At 46.1% G+C, this 27,147-nt stretch overlaps 2 protein-coding genes across 4 annotated transcripts; both read right to left on the bottom strand.

Moving 5' to 3' along the window:
* Nucleotides 1-544: 544 nt before the first annotated feature.
* Nucleotides 545-7,153, bottom strand: mogs (mannosyl-oligosaccharide glucosidase). 3 transcript variants are annotated; one of them, XM_064335144.1, is made up of 5 exons: nt 7,078-7,153; nt 5,489-5,861; nt 4,255-4,478; nt 2,991-3,184; nt 545-2,661 (listed from the first exon to the last, which is right to left on the bottom strand). In XM_064335144.1, exons 1-5 carry the CDS (start codon nt 7,102-7,104, stop codon nt 897-899), a joined length of 2,583 nt encoding a protein of 860 aa, XP_064191214.1. In that variant the 5' UTR covers nt 7,105-7,153; the 3' UTR covers nt 545-896. The 3 variants fall into 3 exon arrangements, with proteins under 3 accessions (XP_064191214.1, XP_064191215.1, XP_064191216.1); XM_064335145.1 differs by lacking the exon at nt 7,078-7,153 and adding an exon at nt 6,577-6,850; XM_064335146.1 differs by lacking the exon at nt 7,078-7,153 and adding an exon at nt 6,083-6,441.
* Nucleotides 7,154-7,615: 462 nt separating this feature from the next.
* pdcd4a (programmed cell death 4a) lies at nt 7,616-27,147 on the bottom strand. Its single transcript, XM_064335147.1, has 12 exons — nt 26,901-27,147; nt 26,662-26,739; nt 18,702-19,010; nt 18,377-18,474; nt 17,412-17,525; nt 16,944-17,165; nt 15,487-15,584; nt 14,885-14,999; nt 11,256-11,363; nt 10,818-10,928; nt 10,331-10,470; nt 7,616-9,878 (listed from the first exon to the last, which is right to left on the bottom strand). Exons 2-12 carry the CDS (start codon nt 26,696-26,698, stop codon nt 9,827-9,829), a joined length of 1,404 nt encoding a protein of 467 aa, XP_064191217.1. The 5' UTR covers nt 26,699-26,739; nt 26,901-27,147; the 3' UTR covers nt 7,616-9,826.

Below are 27,147 nucleotides of genomic sequence, written 5' to 3' on the forward strand. Positions count from 1 at the left end.
GTAAGCTTCAAATGCTACGGATTATTGGTTTATACAATATCAATATGCATCTGTCTTTACCGAATAAACACTGAAATAAAATAAGCAGACATTCAAAAGATGCTCCCGGTTCACTTCTATACTTAACAGAAGCCGAGAAAAGTAATCTTCTGTTCACACATGCTTAAACCATTTATCCAATAAAGAACAATACAATTATTTAAATTCAACCTATTCATAGCACTTTTAAACCAAGGTTTTGGCAAACCAAAAACTGAATTTTCCATCTCACTGTTTTAAATATAATATGTACCCCAACCAAAATGGATTCTCTTGTATATTAACCCAAGAGACCTTGAGGAAAAAATTTGCACATGAAACTTTGTCCTTTCTGCAACAGGTATTTTTATCCGGATGAAATCTGTGCTTGTTCAGTATAACCCCAGAGGTCGGGAGTTTAAAAAAAAAAAAAAAATACTGTTAATAGGGTTTCTAAGCCAGATTTTTTTTAAAAACTCTTTGTCCAAGAGCATTTCAGCCATCACAAAACCATCCACACAAAGAACGGGGTCAAGAGTACTTTAATTCACTGTCGTGAGAAAAAGTAGCTACAACACAAGAGTTTGAGACACTGCGATCGCTGAGCTGCTTCGAGAGCACACAAACTGAGTAAACATTCCCCTCCCCCCTGGCCTTCGGCAAAATTTGCCAAGTTTATTTGATCGTTAAAAACGCTTCTGTATAAAACACACCGGGAACAGTTTAAGGAGAAAAATATTTTTTTTTGCTTTTTGCTTTAGTAACAATTCAGCATGATGATACGAGAGAGGATGATTTGGGGGGAGGGGGGTAGGGGGGTAAGCCATGGCACATTTGATGAGACTGAATTTGGAAACAGGTGCAGACGGGGCGTGGCTTCAGAACTGCTCAGCCATCATTAACACAGTCAGGGCGGACCAGCCGGTGAAGGGGTGGCTGCCCTGCCCCCTGCCCGTGCTGTCGTTGTACTGTTCCCAGATGTAACCCGTTTCCACGTACTGTCTGTAAACGTTGCTGACCACGTTAGTCCTGAGCTCCTGGTACAGGGCGGCCGCCGTCTCCCGGTACGGCCCCTCGGCGTTGCCGTAGTGATGCAGGGCCCTGACCGCCAGGTAGTTGATGTTGATCCATATGGGGCCCCGCCAGTAGGGGGCGTCGTGCTCCGTGTTGCGCTTCATGTACAGGGGGTCGGCCTTGGAGAGCGAGCGCAGGCCGTAGGGCGTCCACAGCTTGTCGGGGTCCCTCAGGTCGCGCAGGACGTGCTGGAGGCGGGGCGAGTCGGGGCGGAGCACGTGCAGGAGGAAGGGGAAGAGGCTGACGTAGCCCAGGGCGTTGACGTACTGCGGCTTGGGGGCCCTCCGGACGGCGCGCACCAGCCTCGCCACGGGGAACTGGTGCCGGGGCTGCCCTGGCGGCACGTACACCTTCTCCTGCTGCAGGGACACCGCCTGGGTGTGGTTGCCGAAGTCGGCGAAGGCGCGGAGCTGCTCGGACCAGTGCAGCTCGTCCAGCAGGCCGCCGTCGCTCAGCGTCCGGTGCGTGCGCTCGTACTCGCCGTGCGGCTCGCCCAGGAGCCGCGCCACCCGCGCCATGACGCCCGACGCCAGCGCCATCCAGCAGTGCAGGTCCACGTGCCGCTCGTCCGCCGAGGGGTGGGACGCCCGCGGGTAGTCGTCCAGGCCAGACGTCAGCGTCTTGGGGTTGAGGAACAGGTTGGTGTCCTTGTCCCGGCCCCGCCAGCGGTAGGAGTTGGGCAGGGGCCCCGTCTGGGTGGTGTTGTACCACTCGAACCAGGTCTGGAGGCGCGGGAAGAGCCGGCGGAGGAAGGGCACGGTGGCGGTGGAGGCCTCGGGGCTCCGCTCCAGCTGCTCCAGCAGCTCCTGCAGGGCCAGGAAGAGCGTGGGCGGGTTGGCGTTCTCGTTCCGCTGCACCACGAACTCGGCGGGCACCTTGCTCCGGGCCTCGTCGCCCAGGATCTGCTCCCGCGGGATCCAGCCCTCCACGTTGATGAGGTCCAGCCAGTGGCCCGTCGCCTCCCGGGTCACCTGGGGGTCCCACTTGGAGAGGAGCAGCTGGTGGAAGCCCTCGTCCCACAGGAAGCCCCGGGGGAAGAAGGAGCGGGACGGGACGGCGGTGAACAGGGCGCCCTCCGGGTACAGCAGCGGGTACTCGTTGTAGGCCGACTGCACCACCGACTGGCCGTGGAAGTAGCCCATCCCGCCCAGCATGTTGCTGAGCGCCGCCTTGCTGAACTTCACCTGGCTCGGAGAGAAGCCCCGCCCCTGGAGGCCAAAGGTCCTCTCGAACTTGAGGTCGAAGGCGGCCTTCCTCTTCTCCAGCTCCTCAGTCATCGCTGCGCCCACCAGCTGGCCGGGCCTGTCCCGGAAGCTTCCGGACTCGAAGAGGACCTCCACCTGGAACGGGGTCTGTACGGTCACCTGGTGGACCACGAAGTCGCTCTCCTTCCGGGTGTCGGCGTGCTTCTGCTGGTGCTGCTGGTGGGGGGGCTTGTAGGTATCCACGGCGATGTAGGGCCTCTTCTCGCCCGATGGCAGGCTGAAGACGAACCTCCGGTTCAAGCTGTTCCTCACGATGTCCGTCAGCTTCTCCAGGCCCTGGGTCACGGTCTTCAAGAAATTGTAGCTGGAAATCAAAAAGGCGACATTAGAACAGGACAAAAATGAAAACTTCAAAAACTTCTGAATATTTAACTTTAAAAACAAAACACAAAGTAAAGCTCTAGCTATAATTGAGAACTTTCTTACTGCAGAATTATCTTATTCTACAAAACTTTTGTTTGAAGAAAATAAGTCTTTGTAGAACAAGAGATTTTGAGGAAATGAAGAAATAGCAAACAAAATCTCTGTTGCCAGGAATGAATTATGGTGCGGCTTGAGGAGGATTCTTTAGTTGGCGGCACAGGCGTCTCCTCGGTAGAGGTCACATGTGCCCGAGTGTGCCCAATCGCGTACCTGGCGTACTTGGCGCTGGCCGCCTCCCCGGAGGACGGCTTCTGAAAGGTGACCTTGAAGTTCCCCAGCTCCTCGGAGTAGCCCGTCACGGAACCCAGCCGGTTCCTCTCCTCAACGTGAGCCTGGAGGGAGCCCTGGGTGTCCGTGGCGACGTAGAACATCAGCGAGATGACGGGCGGCTGGGCGGCCGAGCTCTGCGCGAGGAGGGCACGAACGCACATTACATTACCGGCATTTAGCAGACCAGCTCTGATCCAGAGCGACTTACACAACTTTTTCCATATACACTGCATCCACTTATACAGCAGGATATATACTGAAGCAATGTAGGTTAAGTACCTTGCTCTAGGGTACAACGGCAGTGTCCTACCTGGGAATCGAACCAGAGACCTTCTAGTTATAAGACCCACACTGCCGCCCGGATGCGGGCACGCAAGAAATCATCGAAGCAAGCGGCATGTACACAAGGCTGGGACAGAACATTCAGCCACACGCTCTCATGACACACACAAGAGGTCACTCAAAGAACTGTGTCATCAAATCAAACACATTAATGAATCACGCGAAAAAAAATGAGCAGCCCTTTTGAAACGGTAGTGAGTGTGCATTTCATAACATTTCCACTCAGTTCTAGAGAGCACAACCTTAGTCACACAGCATGAGGTAACTGCGAACAAAGGAAAAAATATAAATAAATAAAAAATCAGACGGCCCTGACTCACTTCTGGCCTTCTTTTCTTTTTCCCAAAACATACCCCCCCTTTTTCTTATTACTTCTTTCACAAATTGGAATGTGAGGTCATATGTGAAGGGCCTTCCCATAACGGCAACTTCAGAGAGTGTGGATTAGCACACCTGAGCCCCAAGTCCAGCATGCACCAAGTCACTGCTTCTCTTCACTATGCAATATAGAGCACAGGCACCTGATGACCCATAGGAGGCACTCCTGAGTCCTGCACAATAAAACAGATACCCTCTAGGCCAAAGCCCCAGCCACAGGCACCACTGCCACAGTCAGGATTTGACAGCACTGCCACAGTCAGGTTTTGACGCCAGGACCTGATTCCATGTCACAGGAGCGGCGGCTAGCACTTTAGCGGGACGTGCCACATGTGGAGACGTCAGCTCCATCGCTAGCAAATTCACTCACGTGTAGGCCAGTGAACAGACGGGAGTGGACAGGTAGAAAAGGGGTGCATTGGGTGTAGAGGGGGACGGGGACATAAGGGGTACGGGATAGGACGGGGCACGGCCTCTCGCTCACGTGCTGTTTGGCGGTGACCCTCCAGGTCCAGTCCCCGCCGTGCTCGCCGCCCGGCCTCTTGACGAACTCGGTGGTGAGGGTGAAGTCGCTGTCGCGGATCTCCTGCACGCCGAAGCCGAGGCCGTCGTGCAGGAGCCAGCCGTAGCTCGGCAGCCGGTCGCCCTGCTCGCACGTGTGCCGCAGGTTCACGTCCGTCTCCGAGAACTGCCGCAGCCACATGAGCCCTGCCGAGATGCGCAGAGGCAAGCCGGGGTCAGGAGAGCCCACAGTTCCCCTACCCTGGTCCTGGAGAACCCCTACATTACATTACATTACAGGCATTTAGCAGACGCTCTATTCCAGAGCGACTTACACAACATTATCACCTACAGCAATGTAACCACATCATACATCCATTCATATAGCTGTATATATACTGAAGCAATGCCAGTTAAGTACCTTGCCCAAGGATACAATGGCAGTGTCCTATCAAACTTGCAACTTTTAGGTTACAAGCCGAGGTCCTTAGCCATTATACTACGTTTTTGTGGTTCTGCAGATTGTAGACCCACACTGTTAACTGTAAAAACCCTGTACAGCCACTTTTTTTTACACCAAATGTGTTTATTGAGCTAAGAGACTAAGATATGCACTTTTTCAAATTTACAAACAGGTAAACTGTATAATTTCCTTTTGATGGGTAGTATGTCATTTCTAAACATAAGTGCTGGAGGTCTGACATTGTGTGCCTATATGGGGGTGTTTCTCTAGGGAAGTTACCTTGATTGGCAGCCCACTAAATCGTCACACCTCCGATTAATTCAAATGCAAATGCACGTTATAAAAGAAACATGGACCTGTAGTCAACCTGCCTGTCAGTCAACATTTTGACATTTTGACGTGTTTGACTTGCCAGTAAATGCAAGCATTACACTTTTTCTTTACAAACCCAGGTTGGCGAGTCTTATTAATTGCTTAACTCATAAAATGGAAAGAAAAAAAAGTTATGCCTTTAAATTTATTATTTATTTATTTATTTATGTTTTAAGTTTGATGGGCAATGAAAAATGCAGATACTTGCAGACGTTTGTGATGACTCGTCAGCTTAAAAGATATTTTAAATCCTAATAAATTGGAACTATCACTTTAAGGACTTTTAAAGGACTTTAAGTTGGCTGAAACCCAGTCATAGTCTCCAAATGTGCAATACCAAATCCTCTATCTTCATATAGAGGGCTGGCTAAGAAGCTGCTACCTGTCACAACAGATCTGGGGCTCCTCGTTTTCATCCCGAAATAAACCTGTGGGCGATACGATCCCCAGAACCGTTCGGGAGACACGGCAGGACTAGTGCTGTTGTCGTCCAGAACCCGAGGCGCATAATGAAGCGTCACAACTCTCTTGGCAAGTGAGTTTCGCATGTAGAGAGCGTAGAAGAACCAGGTGAGGCTGAAGATGCAGAGGCCGATGGATATATTGATGAAGAGCTTTCCGATGTCAAACTTCTTCTTCTTCTCCTTCTCCTTGCGATGGGGAGCGGAGCTTTTCTCTTCCTTCCTGTGTGGGACGGGATCGCTCGGCAGCACCCTCTTCCCATGCCTCTGCCTGCCCATCCTTCCCTTCACAACCTGTGAGCCGAGGAGAAACCGCTCTCTCATCAGCAATTCACAAAAGGTCCAATAGCTGAAACCAGCTATCTCTGGAGACATCTAAGAGCAATCGCAGTCACAACACCACGACACTCGTACCAAGGCTTCAGAAGTGAGCATCTGCCTCATATCTCGGTCAGCTTTATTTGAATCGAAGCCAATAAAAGTAAAAGTTAAAAGTTAAACTTAAGCTTGTTTACGTATTCATGTTCTTCAATGCATCAACTTCCGTGGAAATACAGAAAAAATATAAGCCATCGAACTGCTGTACAGCTAGCCAGCTAATTACCTATCAAAAATCTATTGCAGGCGAAGTAAAGCTTGTAGCAAGCAAGCTCATGTCACGTTACTACTGGACTACAAACATAGCCGGCTAGCTAAACGCAAGAACATTTACATATTTAAAGGGAACATTTAAAACTGCTTTACGAAAAAAGATCCATTTCCTGTTAATAAAGCTATGAGCGGTTACATTTAGCGAATAATACTGCGTTTTGTATGGGTAATGAATGGTTTCCAAATAGGAAGCTGGTAAAGTAGCAATCACTTGCTCTAGCTCCCAGACAGCTGTACATATCAAAAACAGCAACCTAGTCCACAAAACGGACGGGCGAAAGACAAACATGCGTTTAATTTTATATATAGTTTGAAATTGCATGTAAAAAATTATATCGGATTTTTTTGTTAAATGTACCTTAAAAATGTATGAAACTCCAGGTGTACATTATCAGTTGTGCTACTTCCTGCTCGCCTCGCTTCCATCTGGTACAGACGTGTACGAACTACACACGGTGCAATAATATTACGTCATCATTCAGGCGTACTACTTATTAAATATTTAAAAATATCTTTGCGGGATAATTATTCAATACTGTTTACATCATTTCTACTTTGCTATCTATGGCGGAGCTTACATTCTTGCCGAAGCGCCACAGCTTTAGCAAAAATAATCCGCATGTCATTCAGGCGTTTATGAATGACGCCATTTTATAATCACGTGACAGCCACATTGCCTGTACGTTTATGAAGCGGCTCTCTTCGGAATATTTGGCCAGCACCTGCACGGTACGGGAAATACTCATAGAAAGAATTGACCTGAAAGCAACATATAATTTAAGACAAATGGAACACATTCAAATATAAATTAACTACAAACATGCCATTCTTAATTAAGTTCAGTTTAGCATCTAATGACCTTGGGACTGAGCTGCGAGGTCTCCATATTAATATCAAGTTGCAGGATTTCAGAATCAGGTCATGCGGTTCAATCCCCAGGTAACATCGGGAAAGGCTCTAATTCTCAAATCTGACTGAGTTTGGTAGATCGTGTTCACCCAACCATTAAAAATAAACCATAACAAACAACTAATTGAAACTAGCTGCGGTTAAAAAACAACAAACACGCCGCTTTTGCTTAATGAAGTCTCTGGATTTACATGATTAGACGACACGGTTTCTATGGTTAATGCCGAATTATTTTTCCTCGTAGATTGTAAATGTACTTCAAAGAATATATTGCCCTTCAAGTGAACAAGCCAGAGTAATTCGAAAAAATCTGCATCTTATTTAGATGCCATTAAACCCTGTAATTTAGAACAATGGCTTAAATAAATAACATTATGGATAGGCTACTGCAGTAACTCAAAGTGAAATAGAAAAATAAGCATCTTATATGTTATCAAGTGTTTAAATGCAACAATTTTTTTATACATTTAAAACAAAAACACAGCACATGTGAAAAAAGAACTTTTATTGGAAATAATTACAATGTCCAAATGTACTGTATTTGCAATGGTAGACAGGGGTAACAGTTACAGAAAAATGGCAACAAAATAAAGCTATTTTTCCATTCCATTACAGAGATATGACGATGGCTTTCAGGGGTTCAAGAGATTTTTGGCTACCACATGAGATGCCATCGTAAACATACTGCATCTGAACAAGGATCAAGAAACAAAGCCTTCAAACAGTGAAACTGACAGATTTAAAACGCGCCACAAACATGTAAAACCTGCCAATAAAACATTCAGATTTCAGGCATTTACGTTTGGTTCAAAACCACCACCACTGAATTAACCATATGCCAAATGTTATCACCAACAGTTACAACAGATACCTTTATCAAGCCAATCAGATCTCTAAATCTTCGACAGCTATGTGGGGTACAAGCCTTTTTTTATTTATTATGGGTTACAAAAACAGAGTCCCCACAAAGTGTTAAGACTGGTGGCTTTTCACTCACATATTATGGGTATTGGTGCACGCACAAGCAGATCGAAATTAAAGTATTTCCCAACCAGTCACACTGACTGAGGAAAAAAACTGGCAAATCAATGGAAGAAATGAAACTGACAACAGGAAAAACAATGTCAGATCCACTGAGAATGACACTCAGCTTAAGCCACACAGCAAAGACTGCGTCACTAGCCAATCGTCTCAGCCCACCCGTGGGACACTGACCAATCCGCTGGCTGGGGAAACCATGAACAAATACCAACAGCACTATGGTGGTGTCAGAATTTCCCCATTTCTGTTACTATCGACGTTATAATCTGGTGAAAAGCCATTGGCTACAATCTTTAACAATGACAATTGTTATCAAAAGCATGAGTGCTTTGTTCATATAATGGCACTCTTAACAGAACCCTGGTTTCCTGATGAGACCAGCAAGAGCTTAAACATCGCTCCAAAAACGAGTGGCCTTTGTCATTATATTTGAAATACAAAATTAGGTTTATTTTTCATTTCTTTTTTTTTGAAGATTTTGTTTTTTTAAATATGCACCGAGCTTGTGACGCTGCACAAGCAGTGAAGAGTAAAAGGGTCCTAATTCAAAATAAAGGCATCTTGGCTTGATTTTAGCACACGGTAATATTCTTGAGCTCGTAGAAAGTTAGTTCAAGCAAATGCTCAGCAAAAGCAGGGGGCGCAACAGGTCATGAACAGTAGCCTTACACAAGCCTATTTTTCTTCTCCATGTTGGTTATGCTTAACCTAAACCAACCCCGATGAAAACATGTAATGTTGAAACATCTATAAAATAAAAAATCAGGGCTAGACTACAGGAATGTGCAATTTTATATGTATGTATATATGTTTTGCTTAAGTACGCACTATTAGTCAGCACCTCATTCCAGTTGGGTGTGTGTTGCACACTCTTTTTGTCCTGGTTATACCCAGCCCATCAGCTGCATTGTGGTTTTAAGAGGCGAGGGATAAACACCTTTTACTAAGGCTGTATGCAGCTTACCTGCATCTGTCTGGAAGTACTGGGGTGTGGGGACAAAGCATGCTCAGTTTGGTCCTAGAGACGGTGTGACATCAGCACACACAGAATGCACACAGCACAAGGGAAATGCCCTACGGAGAGTATGACGCACAGAAGCGCAGTGCTTGTCCACGGCAGCACACCGGCACGGGGATATCGCTCTGTACGGCAACACTAATGTCTTCACTCAGAGAAACAGATTTGAGTCAAAGTAACGAAGGGAGAGGAAGTGACATAGAAAGTGCTTGCTATTCTGTTTTTTTAACATAAGAACTTCATAATCTTACAAGCAAGATGCATGCAATGCAAAAAAAGTGAACAAAACAAAACAGAACAAAACAAAAAAAAAAAAAAAACACAAGACAGGCACCGGTGCAGGGAAGCAGCATAAACAAACAAACTCCCCCCAACCATCCCAAAATCCTTCCCCTCAACTTTGTACAAACACCTTTCCTGTTGGAACTCAAGAAAAAAAAAAATCAGGAGACAACTGACTGAACATAAACCACGAAATCCTCGGGACGAAAAACGAAGACACAAAGAGCAGACCCCCCTCGTGAACTGGCGACGCAGGAGTGGGCATAAGGGAACGGTTGGTGGCGATAGGAGGCTGGGTTTTGAGCGGGGAGGGGACCACCTGCAGCACGGAACGGGGGGGGGGCTTTGCTCCTGTTCTCTAGTTCTTGATCTTGCCTCCGTCACCCTCGCTGACAAAGCGCTTGCGCCCCCTGGTGGACGACACCGTGATCAGCACAGCAGGCATTTACAGGTCCATAATAACTGTTCACTGCAACATTTTTTTAACCAAATGATGACTGCTTTTGAATGGGTGATATCTAAAATGCTGAGCTTACAATCTTTCCTATGGGCAGACATAAACTGAATAAATCATGGCCACTACAAAGGGCAAAACATTTTTTAAATCAAACCTCATTCAAATCTTTACTGCTGTGCCCATTAACAAGATATGCTATGTGAACTGATTCACAAGTAATAATTAGGACAGTATTTGCAAACCTGCAAAGACAATGGATGCAGGAATTTGCCATAAAAATATTGTCATTATATCATTATGGGAGACACTATCAGAAACTGTACAAAAGACTCTCCAAAGCTCCAAGAAGGCTGTAAACAGGAATTTTAAAGTTGCATCTTTTTTTTGTGCAATGGCTGGGCTGACCTTGATGGACAGGCATCTCGCAGGTGTTTGGTGATGACCGACTCCTGGTAACACAGGTCTACGAATGTCTCTAGGATGATGTGGGCGTGGGGCACGTCTAGGGTGATATCTGGCAGCTCCACGTACACACGATTGAAGCCCTGAGGGTTACCCGGCAACAAGAACAAAACTCACAGATTAACAGTATGAATACTTTCCCCTTCTCTTTCCTCTGGACTGAAACGGTTTAACTAGACAGACCTCAAAAAAGAATAAACACATCTGAGACGGTTGTTTCTTCATACCAGATTTAAATGCAGTACCTGCATCCCACGCCTGTGACATCTACACTGACAGGCACAGTAGCACAGTGACAGATAGAGTTGAATATAATGACAGTGACAAACACTCTGGTCACTGACAGGCACAGTGACAGACATAGTAACAGTGGCACGCTGAGAAGGCTGTGACGCAGAGCGACTGTCTACGCAAGGCCGGTCATACAGACCCTGTTCATCTGGTCCAGAGTGATGAGCCCGGTTTTCCAAAAGGCCTTGAGCAGCTTCACCATCATTTGGACAGCTGTCTCCCCTTTGGACTCCAGGACCATGACCACGGCCTATGAGCCAAGACATGGAGTTAATCCACCGGTGACCTCATTCAAACCTGGTGACAACCGTGCATAATACTATGATTGCCACATGTCCCTTTTGTAATGAAAGGGAATACTCTTACTCCCCTGCAGATTGAACAGACACAATTACCCGCTGTTTTTGAGAGTTCTGCTTTCACGGATGCAGCTCAGTTTCAGAGCAGTTCAGAACATGGCTGACACCAGACGTACTCTTAAACCCAATGCATGGGTGGTTAAGTCAATAAATTTTGGGTGTTTAATTTATTCTGGTGGGGGGGTGGGGGGGGCGGAGAGGTGTCGGGGTGTCTATACCTCGTATACGAGCTCATGGTGGAAGTGAGGCACCTCAAGGTCCCGCAGGCACTGTTCTGCCTCAGACACCTCTCCAGAGATGAGGTACTCCTTCAGCAGCAGGTTCATCTGAAACACACACACACACACACACGTCACATATTAGGCCGACTGAGATCAATCTCGATATGCAGAGGTTTTCCGTCCTCTGCAACACTGTATTTTTCACACTGAATCAGCAGCACAGGTTGTGGCAGGAAATCACTGTCGTTTCTGGGTTTCTCTTCCTGTCACCAGCCAAAAAAAGTCATGCAAATAGGTCGATACATATACAACTCAGTCAGCACCCTGCCCATTTAATCGATGGACGGAGATATTTTGTGCCTTTTCTACATTAAATAAACGTTGCGTCTTTTTTCCGAGGCAGTACCGCAGACATAAATCCTTCTCAACGTGCAGCCCACTGTGACGTTGAACCAAAACTTTTGACGATTTGCTCTCCAGCATTCATGATGCATGAGGTCAGTTTTTTGTAACAGAATCCGTAACACCTTCACTAAAATTCCAGAGTCTCCAGAGACCTCTGAGAGGGGGTCCGTTTCCACACGCTCCCACAATCTATTTCCACCTGAACGGCACAATCGGCGGGTGTGCCGTAAGGCCAAAACCCTGCAGGCCCTGCTCAGCGCTGGAACCGTAACCCAAGAAAGGCACCGACAGACACGTCTGCGCTCTCCTGGCACAGGGTCCTGGGGGGGGGGGGGGGGCATGATAACGAACTTTAACTGACCCAGGCCAAACACGCTCAACCTGACCACGCCATTAAGCTGGCTTCTCTAGACTGTCTTCACGGGCTAAACGCAGACTCCCAGACAGCTTTAGTCAGAAGATGGGATAAGAGAACAAGGCAAAGCTCAGATTAACTCCCAGCACAGACAGCAAAAATCCCCTCAACATCCCACCTCCGCCAAGGCTTCCTGCAGCTGCCCTCTCATAGCGACACATCACAGAAAAAAAAAACATTTCTTCACCTGTTCTGCACAAACTTTTCTCCAACCAAAGCAATAAATCTGAGGGGAAATTGGAGAAGACAGGCCACACAGAGCTACTCAAATGAGGAACCATGACCATAAGGCAGGGACTTTAATCAATGCCAGAGCAGTGATCTGAAGCAGTGCCTGTTTTTTCCCCTGCAGTGGCCAGCCGGGCAGGAAATTCACCCTGCCGGGGCATCTGCTGCAGACAAACAAGTGCTTATGTAACACCATGCATTGCAAACTCTGCCCAGCTCATACATACATACACATGTATACACACATACACACCAAAAACACTTATACATGCATACACATGTATATGCACGCACATATTCAAAAACACTCACACATGCACATCACACGCACACACGCACACACACACACACACACAAACTGTCACAAATACAAACACACACTACATGGCCAAAAGTATGTGGACACCCCTTCTAATTAGTGGGTTCCGGTACTTCAGGCACACCCATTGCTAATAGGTGAAAAAAATCAACCATACAGCCATGTAATCTCCATATACAAACATTGGCAGTAGAATGGGTCGAACTGAAGAGCTCAGTTACTTTCAACGTGTCAACTGTAAGTGCTGATATCGTGAAGTGGAATCGTATGAAAATAACAACAGCTCAGCCACAAAGCGGTAGGCCACACAAAACGGGACCACTGAGTGCTGAAGCGCGTAGCATGCAAAAATCGCCAGTCCGCGGTTGCAACACTCACTAACGAGTTTCAGACTTCCCCTGTAAACAACGTTAGCACAAGAACTGTTCGTTGGGAGCTTCATGCAATGGGTTTTCATGGCCGCGCAGCCGCACACAAGCCTAAGATCACCATGTGCAAAGGTGAGCATCAGCTGGAGTGGTGTAAAGCAGACCGCCATTGGACACCGGAGCAGAGGAAACGTGTTCTCTGGAATGATGAACGACGCTTCACTATATGGCAGTCTGATGGATGAATCTGGGTTTGGCGAATTCCAGGAGAACGCTACCTGACCAAATGCATAGTGCAAACTGTCAAGTTTGGTAGAGGAGGAATAATGGTCTGGGCCTGTTTTTCATGATTGGACAAGGCCCCTTAGTTCCAGTGAAGGGAAATCTTAATGCTACAGAATACAATGACATTCTAGAAAATTGCGTGCTTCCAACTTTGTGGCAACAGTTTGGGAAAGGCCATTTCCTGATTCAGCATGACAATGCCCCCTCGCACAAAGCGAGGTTCATAAAGAAATGGTTTGCCAAGTCTGGTGGGGAAGAACTTGACTGGCCCGGCACAAAGCCCTGACCTCAACCCCACTGAGCACCTTTGGGATGAATTGGAACGCAGACTGTGAGCCAGGCCTTATGGCCCAACATCAGTGCCTGACCTCACTAATGCTCTTGTGGCTGAATGGAAGCACATCCCTGCAGCCAAATTCCACAATTTAGTGGAAAGCCTTCCCTGGAGAGTGGAGGCTGTTATAGCAGCTAAGGGGGGACCAACTCATAATTATGCCCTTAGGTTTGAAATGTTCACCAAGCACATATGGGTGCGATGTTTAGGTGTCCACGTACTTCAGACCATGCAGTGCACTCAAACTCAGCACACATACGCATGCACACACAAAAACACTCACATATAAAGGCATATACACGCTAAACCACACACCCACACACCCCCACAAACCCACAAAGCTGCACACTCGCGCGCACGCACACACACACACACACACACACAGAGGCACGTGCATACATGTGCAGGCAAATGTGCACACAGGCGTTACTCAAGGCAGTCAGGCAGTGGGTGGGAGGGCTGGTAATACAGGTCTTCAGGACTGCATGTGCTGCTACTCTCTGTAAGATCTGACAGCTCTGAGTTTGAGCTCCAGGCCGTGCAGGTCCAGGATAAGATGAGAGGCTGCGAGTGCACAGCTAACATGGCCGCTCGGCACAAGGCTGACAGCTGGCCCGCTTCCCGCTGCGATGCGCTAACTCCCGATCGTGCTTCATATGAGCAGAACAGACCCTCGGAGACAGCCGGAGACCGCATCAGTCATTTCATCTAATGCTGCACCAGCCACTCAGATTACACCATTATCACACTATTATCACACTAGGCACTTATCTACACAGTGGCAGATATCACATGGAGGATATGAGCATGAATGCATTTGCCCCCTGTACAGAGAATGCTGGGAATTCATGTATTTATGTATATATATATATATATATGCTGTCTTGGGGAAGAAGTGAATAAACAGAAATTTGTTAATTTGGTTTTTAGAGGGAGGAGGGCACCATTCAAGCATCATTCTCAGGCATGGATGGCCCAGTAAAATAGTATCCCTACAATGTTAGCGTCAACTGTGGCCGACAGCCTTGTAGGTGATGTTTAATTGGCGATCCATAATTGGCAGCTGCATAGCACAGGGTCAGGGAGGTTTCAGTCGACAGGGATACACGTCTCATTGTTCTCTAGCAACCCCCACTGGTTGATTGGGCACCCGATTGGTGAGAAAATGGGGAAAAAGCATTTAAAAAAAACTGATGTTTACAGCACCAATTCTGAATGTGCCTGTTTAATACATTCTAATCTCTTCTGGAACCCGACTCCACCCCCTCCTACCTCTTTGATGAGATGCTTGACGGGTCTCTGGCCCCCGCCCACGCCCCATACGTTGTCCAATCGCACAATCTCCCTTTTCATGGACAGCAGCACGGCGGCTCGGTCCAGCGCCGCCCTGAAAGAGACCACAGTCAAAAGGCCGTGAGCCCAGCATTACCGTACTAACTGTACTAAGTGTCACACTAATATAGTACTTTGATACCAGGTCAAAATGATATCTTCTTGTTCAAATAAAAAAGAACATAAGAGAGTCAAGCCTGGTCTTGAACAAACCAAGAGTTTCTGCTTCAACAACAGGTCCTGGCAAGCTGATCCATCCATTATCTTTAGTGTCCAATATCTCTAATTTATTACACGCCCTACTTTCATTTGATCGTTTTGAAGAGGACAGTACAGATATAAAATGATATTCAGCCAAGAACATTCTTTAGTCATTCCGATAGCATGTAAACATTCACTAATCTCTCCTCCTAACCACAATTTCTTTAGCAACAATCTCCTAGCGACAGCTGGCGGCGCATGGTGTTAGATTGTCTGAAGGTCTTTTATGTGGGTTGAGCTGTCGGTTTTCGGCATTCGGCCCAACACGGACCGCACCTCACCTGGCATGGTCACAGTCCACCCGGCCCTTGTAGCGGCCCAGGAACTCCATGGGGAGGGCGTGGTCGGCGACGGCCCTGGCGATAAACTGGCCCAACATCTGTGTGGGGGAGGGGCGGTTGAGAACCGGACAGCACCGCGCGCTGTTATAACACAACCTCTCCCCGATTTCACAACCGACCAGGCCCAACGCGCTGGTGAAAGAGTTTACCGTTGCGCAACGTCAGACGGCCACCTCACCGCGCACCTGCTCGCTGAATGGAAAAAAACACTTCTTTCGTTCCACCAAATAAACGGTTAACGGCGCCACTGTGGCAGGGGAAACTTCTCGTTTTATTTTTAATTTAATTATGCTGGAACTGACTCACGGTTACCGTGAGAAAACTCTCACTCTGTCACTCAGTCACAGTCTCCGTGGAGACGAAGGTGAGAAGAGTTGAGAATCCCGACCCCCGCCCCTCGTCACTGGGGAAGACGACAGTACCAAAGACCTTGTCATTACAGTCGTTTTCCTTAAATAAAATGTTCGCTGCTATGTTTTTCCAAGCTGGTTACCATGTTCACTGACTTCATAGAGACAGAAATAGAATGCCATCTGACAGTGAACATGTTTGATGCATAACAAAGAAGCCCTCTCAACACAGTAGACATTAAAGACCATATTTTACCAGGGGAAATTCTATTTCTTAAGAAAATAATTGCATGTCTTTGTAATACAGGTAAAAAAACTAGGCATTTGTACTGTATGTAATAAATGCTATTTAGTTAAGGCAAGGCGTACCTGCTGAAAAACACACACGTGTATCTGAAAACTGCAGGGCTCAGAACTGGCCAAACGCCTATATTTGTAAAACTTCAGCGGAGACTGAAAATCCGGTTTGACCAGAGTTTTGTGCGTCTAACAGCGGGTCATTAGGTTGGCCCGCACTGACGAGGGGTCGGCTCCCGGAAGGGCAGTACAGAGGCAGATCCAAACCGCTCAGCCGGAACCAACAGGAGAGGAGTCATGTTCCCTGATCCAGTGTGCTGCTCCCCACTCAGTCACACAGGGATGGAACGTGTATCGCATCAAGAGGTAAAGAAGGATTTAGAGTCCCTCCGGTTACAAACATTTCCAACGAGTAAGCTCAATTCACTAATGCTGTATTTACCGTTCATACAGAAACCAAATGGTGTTATGACACTTTCCAGTGTTGCTACAGCAAAGCTGCTCAACAGCGACCCCTCTGGCCAGTTGAGTGCTTGCAGTCTGTGTGCCATCTTTGTCAGCTACCCAGACTATTCTGAGCTAGTGGATTATGACTCAAAAGAAGAGGCTGCTGACTTCCTGAGGATGTGCATTCTAGCATGCGGACCTACAGCATTAATTGACGATGTTGCAGCAATGGAACAGTAGTTGGCCACTGGGGGAGAAGAATTGGAGGAGTGCTTTTTTTAACACATGGCAGCGTCCCTTTACCTGAGGGGCTTCGGGCGTGTCCAGGATGAGGTCGGGCAGGTCCTGCAGCATTTTGTCGAAGGCGCGCGCCATGTCGTCCTCGGACAGCCCCTTGCCCACCAGGTCAGAGAGCAGGCGGGAGGTCAGCTCCCTGTGGCTCGCCTTGCCCTCCAGGGACAGAGACACCGCCAGTGAGGAGAACTCGTACTTGTTGGACCCCAAGTTCAGCTCCTTCAGCAGCATCTGAGAAGAGCCCCAGAGACGCACCACGTGGATGGCACGCACATACATATGCACACGCAAGCACAAATGCACACACATACACAAACACAGGCCACAGAGGCACATGCACACACACACACACAGTCAGTGAAAAACCAGCAACCCTCAGCACGCAGGTCGGTAATTGCATGAGCTAAGCACAGGAACAGAGTAAGACAGTGATCTTGAGGCGGAATCGGGGGGAAAGGGGAAGGAAAGGGGACCCACCTGCACCTCTCTCGTGTCCCCGTGCTCAAAGTACTCCTGCACGATGGGGTTGACCGTCTTCTCCAGGTCCCGCTCGTCCAGCTCTGGCACCACCGTGGCGTAGACCGTGTCCCCCTGCAGGCAGCATAATCAATAATCACAGTGGCAGTTCAATCGATGGCCGCTCCTTCCGTTTAGCCGTTTAGGGGGGATGCCCTTGCAGAAACTGATCACTTCTGCTCATGGGAGGGTTTTTCAGCCGACCTCATCACTTCCACTTCACTTTTCCACAGTTTCATATTGACAGGAGGGCCCACATTAACCAGAGCAAGAGGCACTGAAAATGACGTAAAATGCCTGAAAACAGGAGGTGCCGATCAGCGCAGGAATCCACAGAGCGATGAGTAGAACGGCGGTCCTTTCGATAAGAAACGCTTGAGCCTACAACGAAAACGACCTCAGGAAACAAGAGGGGACCTCTACTGCTTTGACCTCCTTCCAAACGAACGGGAGGCTTTCCAAAGAAATACGGGGAGAGCTAGAGAGGGTCCGTCAATTAGCGAAGCCGTGACTTACTGCTCGGTTTTCCTGTTTTCCTTTTTTAACTCTGTTGAGCAACCCTCCCCAGGGGAGGAAAAACAACCTTTAAGCTGGCCAAGGCACAACCCTTACGACACAATACATCTCCTCCTCGGTGAAAGCCACTAAGCCCTGCCACTAATTCTCTCATCCAAATCATCACAACAGCCCTTTCAAGAAACACCAAGGACAGCTTTGCAAATATATGGAACACAGAAGACTAACCTTGCCTGATGTAGCACATTATGAATCAATTCTGCATAATGCATTTCACTGACTTGTGTTCGCCTGGGTGTCACATTTAACAACTATTGTTCACAGTATCTTTACAATTATAAATTTGAGTCAGTTATGGTCAGTGTACGTTATAGGTGCTCTGATGACATCACTGGTGGGTTGTGGCTCACCTGTGAGGACTCATCGTAGTTGGGGTCCCTGGCGTCAGGCTCCTCCATCTCATACACCATCCCTGCCGCCCCCCATACTCCTTTACCGCCAGCTCCACCTGTGCAAAAATGCACAAATTTACAGCTGTGAAGACAAAGGATTTTCAAGAGGGCTCAAAGAAATTATTCCCAAATGTCATCTTTGAAACTAAGTAACAACCTAATATATCAAGCTAAAAACAATAGCAAATTAAATTAATGAAAATGAAACAAAATGGGTATTTTCCATTTCTGACCCATATTTTAAAAATTCCATTAGTACAGAGTCACCGTGGAGGAGGCGGACCTTTCTTGGGCAGGCCCCGCCCCTTGCCCATCCGAGACTTGCGGTCGTTGCCGTTGAGCTTGCCCTTGGGGCTGTGGGGGTCGGAGCCGGGCTCGCCGGGCGTGTCGGAGAGCGACTCGCGGGCGGAGTCGCGGGACGAGGTCCTGCGTAGCCGGCGCTTGGCCTTGGCCTTCAGCCTGGCCTCGTGGAGGGCCTTCTCCTGCGGCGTCCAGTTCCCGTTCGCCTCCGCCTCCGCCAGCGCCTCGCAGTCGTCCACGTAGGCCTCGTCCACCTCCCCGTCCACCAAGGCGCCGTCCAAAAGGAACACCCCTGCCAGAGACGGACAGCCAGTTCAATCCACGCCGTTGCTGTTAAATGTGATTAATGTACCAGCTCACGTAGGTTCGAATGTTCTGAATTAGGACAGTCAGTTATTTGGTGGAATGAACATGATAAACAGAACACCAGAAGCACTAGCAGTGCATGGAATCCATGACTACACATGTACAGGAATGTCTTCCTGGTTGCTCCATAAGCCTAAAGGGCCTTTAAGACTCTACAGTACTTAGGGTTTCCCCCACATCCCTGAATAGACTGCATTTTAATAGTCTTCATAAGCATCCTTATGTAAATTATACCTACAGCTGGCCATCAAAGGACCAGAGTTGGCCTGCATCCATTAAAATCCCTGACACATTTTCCCCGTGTCGAGTGTGAAAATACGCTAGGCTATTATTGTAATACAATCATGTAACAGTTTTTCTCAACAATATTTTTTCTTTTTTTAAAATAAATAATCCCTGGGATATGTCTACTGAATACATCCAAGTGCTGTGTAGCCAGTGCATAAAAGGCCCTATACAAAAATGCTAACTGAAATAAAAAATGTTATACATAATCTGAATAATGCAGTCAGAAAGAACACAAAGGTGCCTCTCATGATGTTGCATCATAACCACAAGCAGGGAAACCCAGCCGGTGACTCAAAGCAGAACATCATAGCTCGATGACGCAGCCAACATTCTTATCCAGAAAAACAGAGGATCTCAAGGTGAAAACCAGAGTGTGTTCATTCCGATCTTTCATGCTCTCAAATCCTCATTCCTTCCTCTGATTCACCGCAGTGTTAACACACGGCAAGACATTTCAAATATACAAAGGCATTCACTGTAACAGCCTACATCCAGAAATGAAAATCCCTTAGAACAGACCGCAAAGCTGTACAATGACAACTGTGAAAGTGATGACAGCACAATGATCAGGGCCCGTTAGTTATGAAAGATCAGAGCAATAAAGCTGAGCTAGGATCAGGTTTGTGTGTGTGTGTGTGTGTGCGCGCTGCATACCTGAACATGAAAGCGGATCAATTTCACCATTTCAGGGCTTTGTAATGTCACGGTACATCTTTTGACCTGAATACACTTTTTCCAAGATAGCAGGCCCCTTATCTAAAGTAAACAAATGGGATTCCTTGTCTCTAGGACCCACCCTTTTACTGGTTCAAAACACTATCAAGTCGCTAATGTTTACACTGAAAAGCACTCTACTGCTTTATAACCCTTCAGCTGGTCTAAAGTTGCTTCCCGGTGATAACTCCTGTTCAGGCTGGCGTTACAAGATGCACTGATGAGATTAAGGCTGTCAAACTGACATAAAGAACATTCTGCGTTTGCTTTACTTTAGATAAACTGAACATAAATACACTCCTCTGTCTGGGTGGAAGATGGGCTGAGAAGAAATAAAATGGAGCAGTGCAATTTGAATATTTTAACTTCTTCATATTCTCCTGCATTTATGAAAAACGTTTTTAAATGTGATCGTTTCGATTGTAATTACGGGTAGTTCTGAAGAAAGAGGCAAGACCATTTACCAAAACATTAAAACTATAATAGCTAAAACTGCTCAGGAGAAAAACTAAATCAGACAGCTGGAGGAGAAGCTTGAGGCGTTCCAACAAGCCTTGGTTTAGCAGTGAGTGGTATCTCAATACTCATGCAAATGTGAAATTGCATTGATATTAGCCTGAAAGCATTATGGTAACTTTATGTTCAAATAAAATGCAGTCGCCAGTAGTTAAGCACTGACCAGTCGAGGCAACATTCGTCCTCTGTGATGTCACGACACCACTGAGAAAAGTAAGTAGTCAGTCATGCACAGAGTTCAGTGTGCAAGGCAACATTCCTGAGCTGCTTTCAGTTAAAACAGAAAAATGGTGTTTGTACAGCAAGGCCCTGCTTGATTCGCACAGCAGAACCGAACCCCCTGACCCTCCTGTTCATTTTCAAAACAGAGGAACAGGGATTCAAACTCAGGAGAACGGGGAAGTTAAACCCCACTAGCCAGACTACTCCCACTCTTCCCCTGGAGTTCATTTCAGCGACATGCTAATTCTGAACACATGTGGGATTACCAATCACAATATGTGTCAAATACTTGATTGACATTTCAGCAGTTGGAAAGTCTGTCAGCAGCCTGAAGGAATTTCAACAGGGAAAACTGAAGTCAAAGCGGAAATTCAAATAACAAAATTCACCTGAAGCCCCCTAGGGGAATTCTCCCAATGAAATTTTCAAAGGTTGGACAAAAATTTCTGGCCGAGTTGCCAACAGCAAAATAAATAAGTTGGTGGATGGGAGTTGACCGTTTCTATTACAAAGGGAAACAAATCTCATTAAAACCAGTGCAGTGGTCCACTTGGACCTGAAATGGCATTGAAAGTATGCCACAAGTAAGAGCAGCAGCAGTCTCTTCTCATCTGCCCACTGAAACGTTGACAGCGCAGCAACTGTGGTGGTCACATGACCATTGCCCAAGGTACAGGAAGGTTAACTGCCAAAATAAAGGAAACACCTGAATACATAATGGATGCAACGTATTCTGAAAGCAGACACTTCCACAAAGGTGTGATTCCGGGGTTGCCAAGAAATCAACATCCCAGCATGCTCCTGGTTGTGTGTAGAAATGGTGAGCATGCCCAGTTGCCCATTACTTTGGCTACCATAGCTACAAGACATCTCAGTGACTGAAAGTGGAAGTGGCTGTAGGTGAACATTGAAAAAGTCTTCACTAAAAAAAAAGACTGTTGAACTTGCTGAAGTTTCACAAGGAACCATGGCTTGTTGATGTTGAAATGGAAATCTGAGGGAAAGACATCATTACCTAGGGGCAGCTGTGGTTGAAAGTGCATACTCCTCAAACTATGAAGTCCATGCATTAGTTTGAGATGGAAGGCAAAACAGAAGAGTAACTCTGAATCACACAGTTGCAAATATCAATCTAGGGTATGAGGTGAAGTTTGCTCCGTTCAGAACTTCACAGAAAGGGATGCTATGGCGGGCATTTCATTTATTTTGGCAGTTATCTGCAGAAGCTCAGGAATGTCTTACACAGTAATACGGCCCACATCCCCCTCCATGTCTGGCCTGACACTGCTGACTCCAGGAATTACACCATCTGCATTCCCAAGAATCCCTGGTCCCTTCTGGGAGCCGCGATCCATGGCTTTAACCACAGTTCACACTCATCCTTCCCCTATGACCAGCCTTGGATCACTAACAGCTCTTTCTATGGACTGGGTTTAGGATTAGGATTAGGATTAAGATTAAGATCAGAGCAACTTGGCTGTTGCTGCCGTAAGGCGGAAATGGGAAGTTACATTTTTAAACGACGACTCCAAACCTCAAACAAACACGCAACACTTCAAGCCGATCCCAACTAGAGCCTGCTGTTCTTCCCCATTAAACTGGCATGCAGTAGGCATGTCCCATTACATAAGGCGAGGCCCAAAACCAGCCAATAAATGAATAGCACGTCTGTACCTCATACCTTATTTTAAATGCTGCCTGACATATGCTCAAACATGGAGTTAAATGTCTTTAACTTGTCAACACACCTGCATTCTAAACTGCAAGTTGCAGGTGCACTGTTCAGTTTTACTAGTGTGAATATTAAGTGTACTATGTGGGTATGTTAAAAAACCTACATTCAGATCATTGCAAACCTACATAATTTTTGTAATCCGTAGCCTATGTCTTAACTGACTTCAGTCCCTCCCATGACCCACCTTTGGGCCCCAACCCTCAGTTTGGGAACCAACGACATAGAACAAGTAAAAACCAAAAACCAATGCTCCTAATTGCAGTCCATGCATATTAATCTCTGTAAAGCACACAGATGTCACACATTAATCTTTGGCTGTATGAAGCAACCTTTATGTGCTGCAGAGTGGGGATGGTAGCATAACTATCATAGTTATCAAGTCATAAGGAACAACAGTTAAAGGACAGATACAAGAGATACAAGAGTCTTTGAAAGAGATGACAAAAAAAACACAATGCATTAAGGAGAAGTATAACATATCATCTATAGCCCACTTCACATTTCTTCATTTTAAAGTCCTACTACCTCACAATTAAAAAGAACAGTTATTAGCGCAAAAGCGCCCTATGTGGTGCCCTATACCCTCATATCTACTGGACTTGGCTTTTTTGAGAACTAAGTAGATTCCTGGCAACATAAACATTCCCTGACTAACTGAAACATAAACAGACATGGATATGGAATGGGTTAGTGATCAGCACTGGACTGGTGCATCTCCAACTTCCACCTGCACCATTTTAAAGCAACTTTTTATAATTCAACTTTGTAATAATCTGGACACATTTCTTTCATAGCTCCATATTAAGAAGGCTATCTTTAGTCTTGCGCTAACATGGAGTCCACAGGTAGAAAACAAACATACCTGCTTTTGGATACCAGCCAGGACAAACTGCCAAAATACATGCACCATATCACATGACAAACACCTGACAGTCAATTGGCCATCCATTTTCACCTGTGAGCACATGGTTCTAATGGAACAGGAAAAGCAACAGAGGGCCTCAAGATTCAAGCTCCGAGGAGGAAGTCCAAACAATAGCTTGACTCAACAAACTCATACTCCCTCCCTCCTCCCCCATCTACTGTTTACACTTTAGAAATGTAAAAAAATAAATGCAACTGATGTGCCATGGAGGAAGATGGAAACATTGCTACAGACATACAACCATACACAACACAAACAAACACAAACAACCATAATCGGTCGCTTCAGACAGACACACAAAACACAGCTCTCATTTTAGTCACGTGAGCCCAGGCCTCGAGACGGTCATCAGCCCAAATGTGTAATCAGCATTATCTGCTCCCCTGACACACAGCTCTGACAGTCCGCCCCTCCACCTACAGATGTCTCCAAAAACCACTTAATCACCCCGTGGCCAAAATACCTGCCTTAGCCCAGAGGAAATAAAACTTCTTTCAGACCAGCCAAGGCGAGCATCAGCCAGTGAAGCAAAGTACACCAAAACTACAGGCAGATGCAGATCTCTATATCCAGAATGTCTAAAAGATTTCCAATGAGTAGCAAACTTAGAACACAACGTACAGAACAGTATTTATTCTTTTTTTTTTTTTTTTGGGGGGGGGGGGTGCTTCTTTCACAATTTCCTAGTTACTGGAGGAATCATACACATATCCCTTCTGTTCTGTCGATAATACACACACAGACTACCCAGCAGTACCCCAGGGAAAGATTATACTCTTAACTCCTCTTTAACACTAGACATGGTAACCGTGGTGCAGAAGACAAATTAAACAAAGGACGATTGAAAGGACAGACAGGATTTTCCTCCTTTAATGGTAACCACGTTGCAGAAAATGAATAACGCCCTCAATAACATTGCCAGAGACTGGTTGACAGTGGTCAACTTGAGCTGACACTTAGGAGCATTTACCCTATTCAGCAAGGGGATAGGTTCACACTGCGGGAAAGTAGAGCAGAGTTCTCACAGGACTCATAGGACTGACCTAGTGCCAGAGGACATGCCTGCACTATGCAACCCACAAGCATGCCTTGTACTGCATGCCTGCACCGTAGGAAGCAGAACAGAGAAAGTCTACATTTGAGCTTTCCTTTCGATTGCAAAGCAGGGCACCAACATCTCACCGACAGGATAGATTCATCCCTATTAATTCTAACCAGCACATTGCAATCAAAAGTGCAAACACTAATTTTAGTCCTTAATTACTTTGAACCGTGAGGTAACTGAATAATGAATCACAATGCGTGAAGCATTGCATTGGGGAATTCTATAGGGAAACTTAAGATTTGTGCACGGAGGCCAGAGTTCAGTTCGAAGGCAGGGGATACTCCTGAAGGCCTGCATCCTGTTTCACCCACCCCCATCAAGAGAGGTTATTTCCCATTGGTCATCACCGGCCTGCAGTCCGACAAAGGAAACCACATCGTCGGCTGGGAAGTCCTTTTTCTTGATGATTCATAGCGCTGCTTTTATTTAAAAAAATAAAAATAAATTTTTTTTTTTTTTTAAATGGCATTGCAAGGGTTAAATTGTTTTGGGCATGCAGCTGAAGGTCCAAAATCAATATGCATGTTTGTGGCAGCTATTTTTTCTCCCTGGCTCACACAAAAGAATCTTTGACTGCATTTTAAGAACACATGCGGGGGGGGGGGGGTAAGGGTGGTGTTTAATCAACCGTGCCCACTCTTGCCAAAGCAAGAACAGTCGAGTTCACATCTGCACACTACTACAGCGACCATATAGGCTAATCCATGCAGTGTGGCAAAACAGGGGTGGAGGATGGGGAGGAGCTGATTCACACAGGTGACCTGGATGCTTGACTCTCTTATACGCTCATATCAAACCTGCGGGCAATGGGAGGGGTATGTGGCAGCATTGTCTATATATTTCTCTCTGGCTTCATCTAATTTTAGACTGCAGGGAAGGCATTAATATAAAGGACAAATTGTACAGTGTTGTCTCTACAGTGCATTTTTATAAAGAAGCTGAATGAATCTATCCAATATGTTTATAAGAAGCTATATACACATCAGTTATGTAACACCAAGTGCAACAAAGCTATTGCTTACATAAGAGATCACTACTGGTCTCACACCCTACACACACCTCAGCTGGATGTATATGCCAATGCCACTCAGATGATAACATGGCAAAATAAGACAAAAACTGTACAACAAACAGAACCGACCTCAAAGAGATGTCCTATTACAACCAGTTCACCTTACAAGGCGGCAGTGAGTGTTCCGTGTTCAGAGCACAATGTACGACGAAGGCACGTGGTTAGAATGTAAAGCTGATCGCAGGCAGAACAGCTTTCGAATCCTGAAACGGGAATCTAACAAACCCACATTTCCCCCCATATATTAGCAGGATTTATGTGTATCTTCGGTGACAACTGCATCGCTGCATTGAGGAGGCGTGGTCGCTGAATACAAAATTTAGGAGCTACGTCATGGAGGTCTGTGGACAAAGGCATTTAACAGATCCAGACGAAAATCCGTAAACTCGATAACATCAAAAATATTATTTATTGATAAACGGCTGTTGGTGCACATACAAACAAGAGTAGTAAACGTCGGAGACAAGCAGAGCAGGCGTAATAACAAGGAAATGACACTAACACTGTCAGCCGTGACAATATACTGCAGCGTCTACACAAAAAGAGAATTGAAGATTAATTTTCATCTAGCTACGTTCTTCTCCACGACCTAAGAGTTGTGCAACACAACACGAACTCGTGCAAAAACAGAAGTAGCAGGATTGAAGATATCGCTACGTTACTCTTGCTCCGAAAGAGTTAAACACTGAAGCGTGTCCCTCGACCAGAAAAAGTACATTTAAACAACACTACATATGCCTACATACTATGAAATGTTAAATAAAATCGCACATCGGATATATTAACTTGCTTGGTATTTCCAATCGCACTGTGCAAGCACATGGTGGACCCAGAAACAAACTAGCTACACCCCCATCCAGGAAACAATAGTTGACACTGAACGTCGAACGTACACGCATTTTCTCAATACTTGCAAAGGAGATACTCTTCACAAGTTCACCTCGCCTGTGATTTGGAAACGGTACAGAATTTGTTCCGTTTGCTAAATTATTAAACTCACCATCATGTGCGTTCAGCGATTCCACTTCAGTCGCCATTCTCTCGTCCACTGTTCCTTAATTTTTGATTACCCCAATACCTTTTTCCAAAATGAAAACAAAATGCAAAGCAATGACCTGTCAGTAGTGCAATGATACAAATATAATAATTGCATCAAAATATGTGCATTTTAATGTTGTAAAAAAAAAATTAATACGCCATTTCTTTGCAATAATTTTATCTTGCAAAAGATCGTCTCACCTTTCTCCAGCGTAGCCAGCTAGCTCGCTGCTTTTAGCAGATAATTGCCAGCTAGCAAATGCAAATAGCAAGACAGAAATCAGCTAAAATTATACAGCCGTATTCTTGTTAAGTTACTAAAGGAAACGAATTTTGCACAAGTAAGAATTAATTTGAAGACCGAAAAATGTATGTGGCCAACCCTGCGCACCCTCAAAGTGTGAAACATAAACAGAATGTTTTTAACTTTGCGAGACTAGATGAATCA

The sequence above is a fragment of the Anguilla rostrata genome, chromosome 5, assembly GCF_018555375.3.
Source record: "Anguilla rostrata isolate EN2019 chromosome 5, ASM1855537v3, whole genome shotgun sequence".
NCBI classification, from domain to species: domain Eukaryota; kingdom Metazoa; phylum Chordata; class Actinopteri; order Anguilliformes; family Anguillidae; genus Anguilla; species Anguilla rostrata.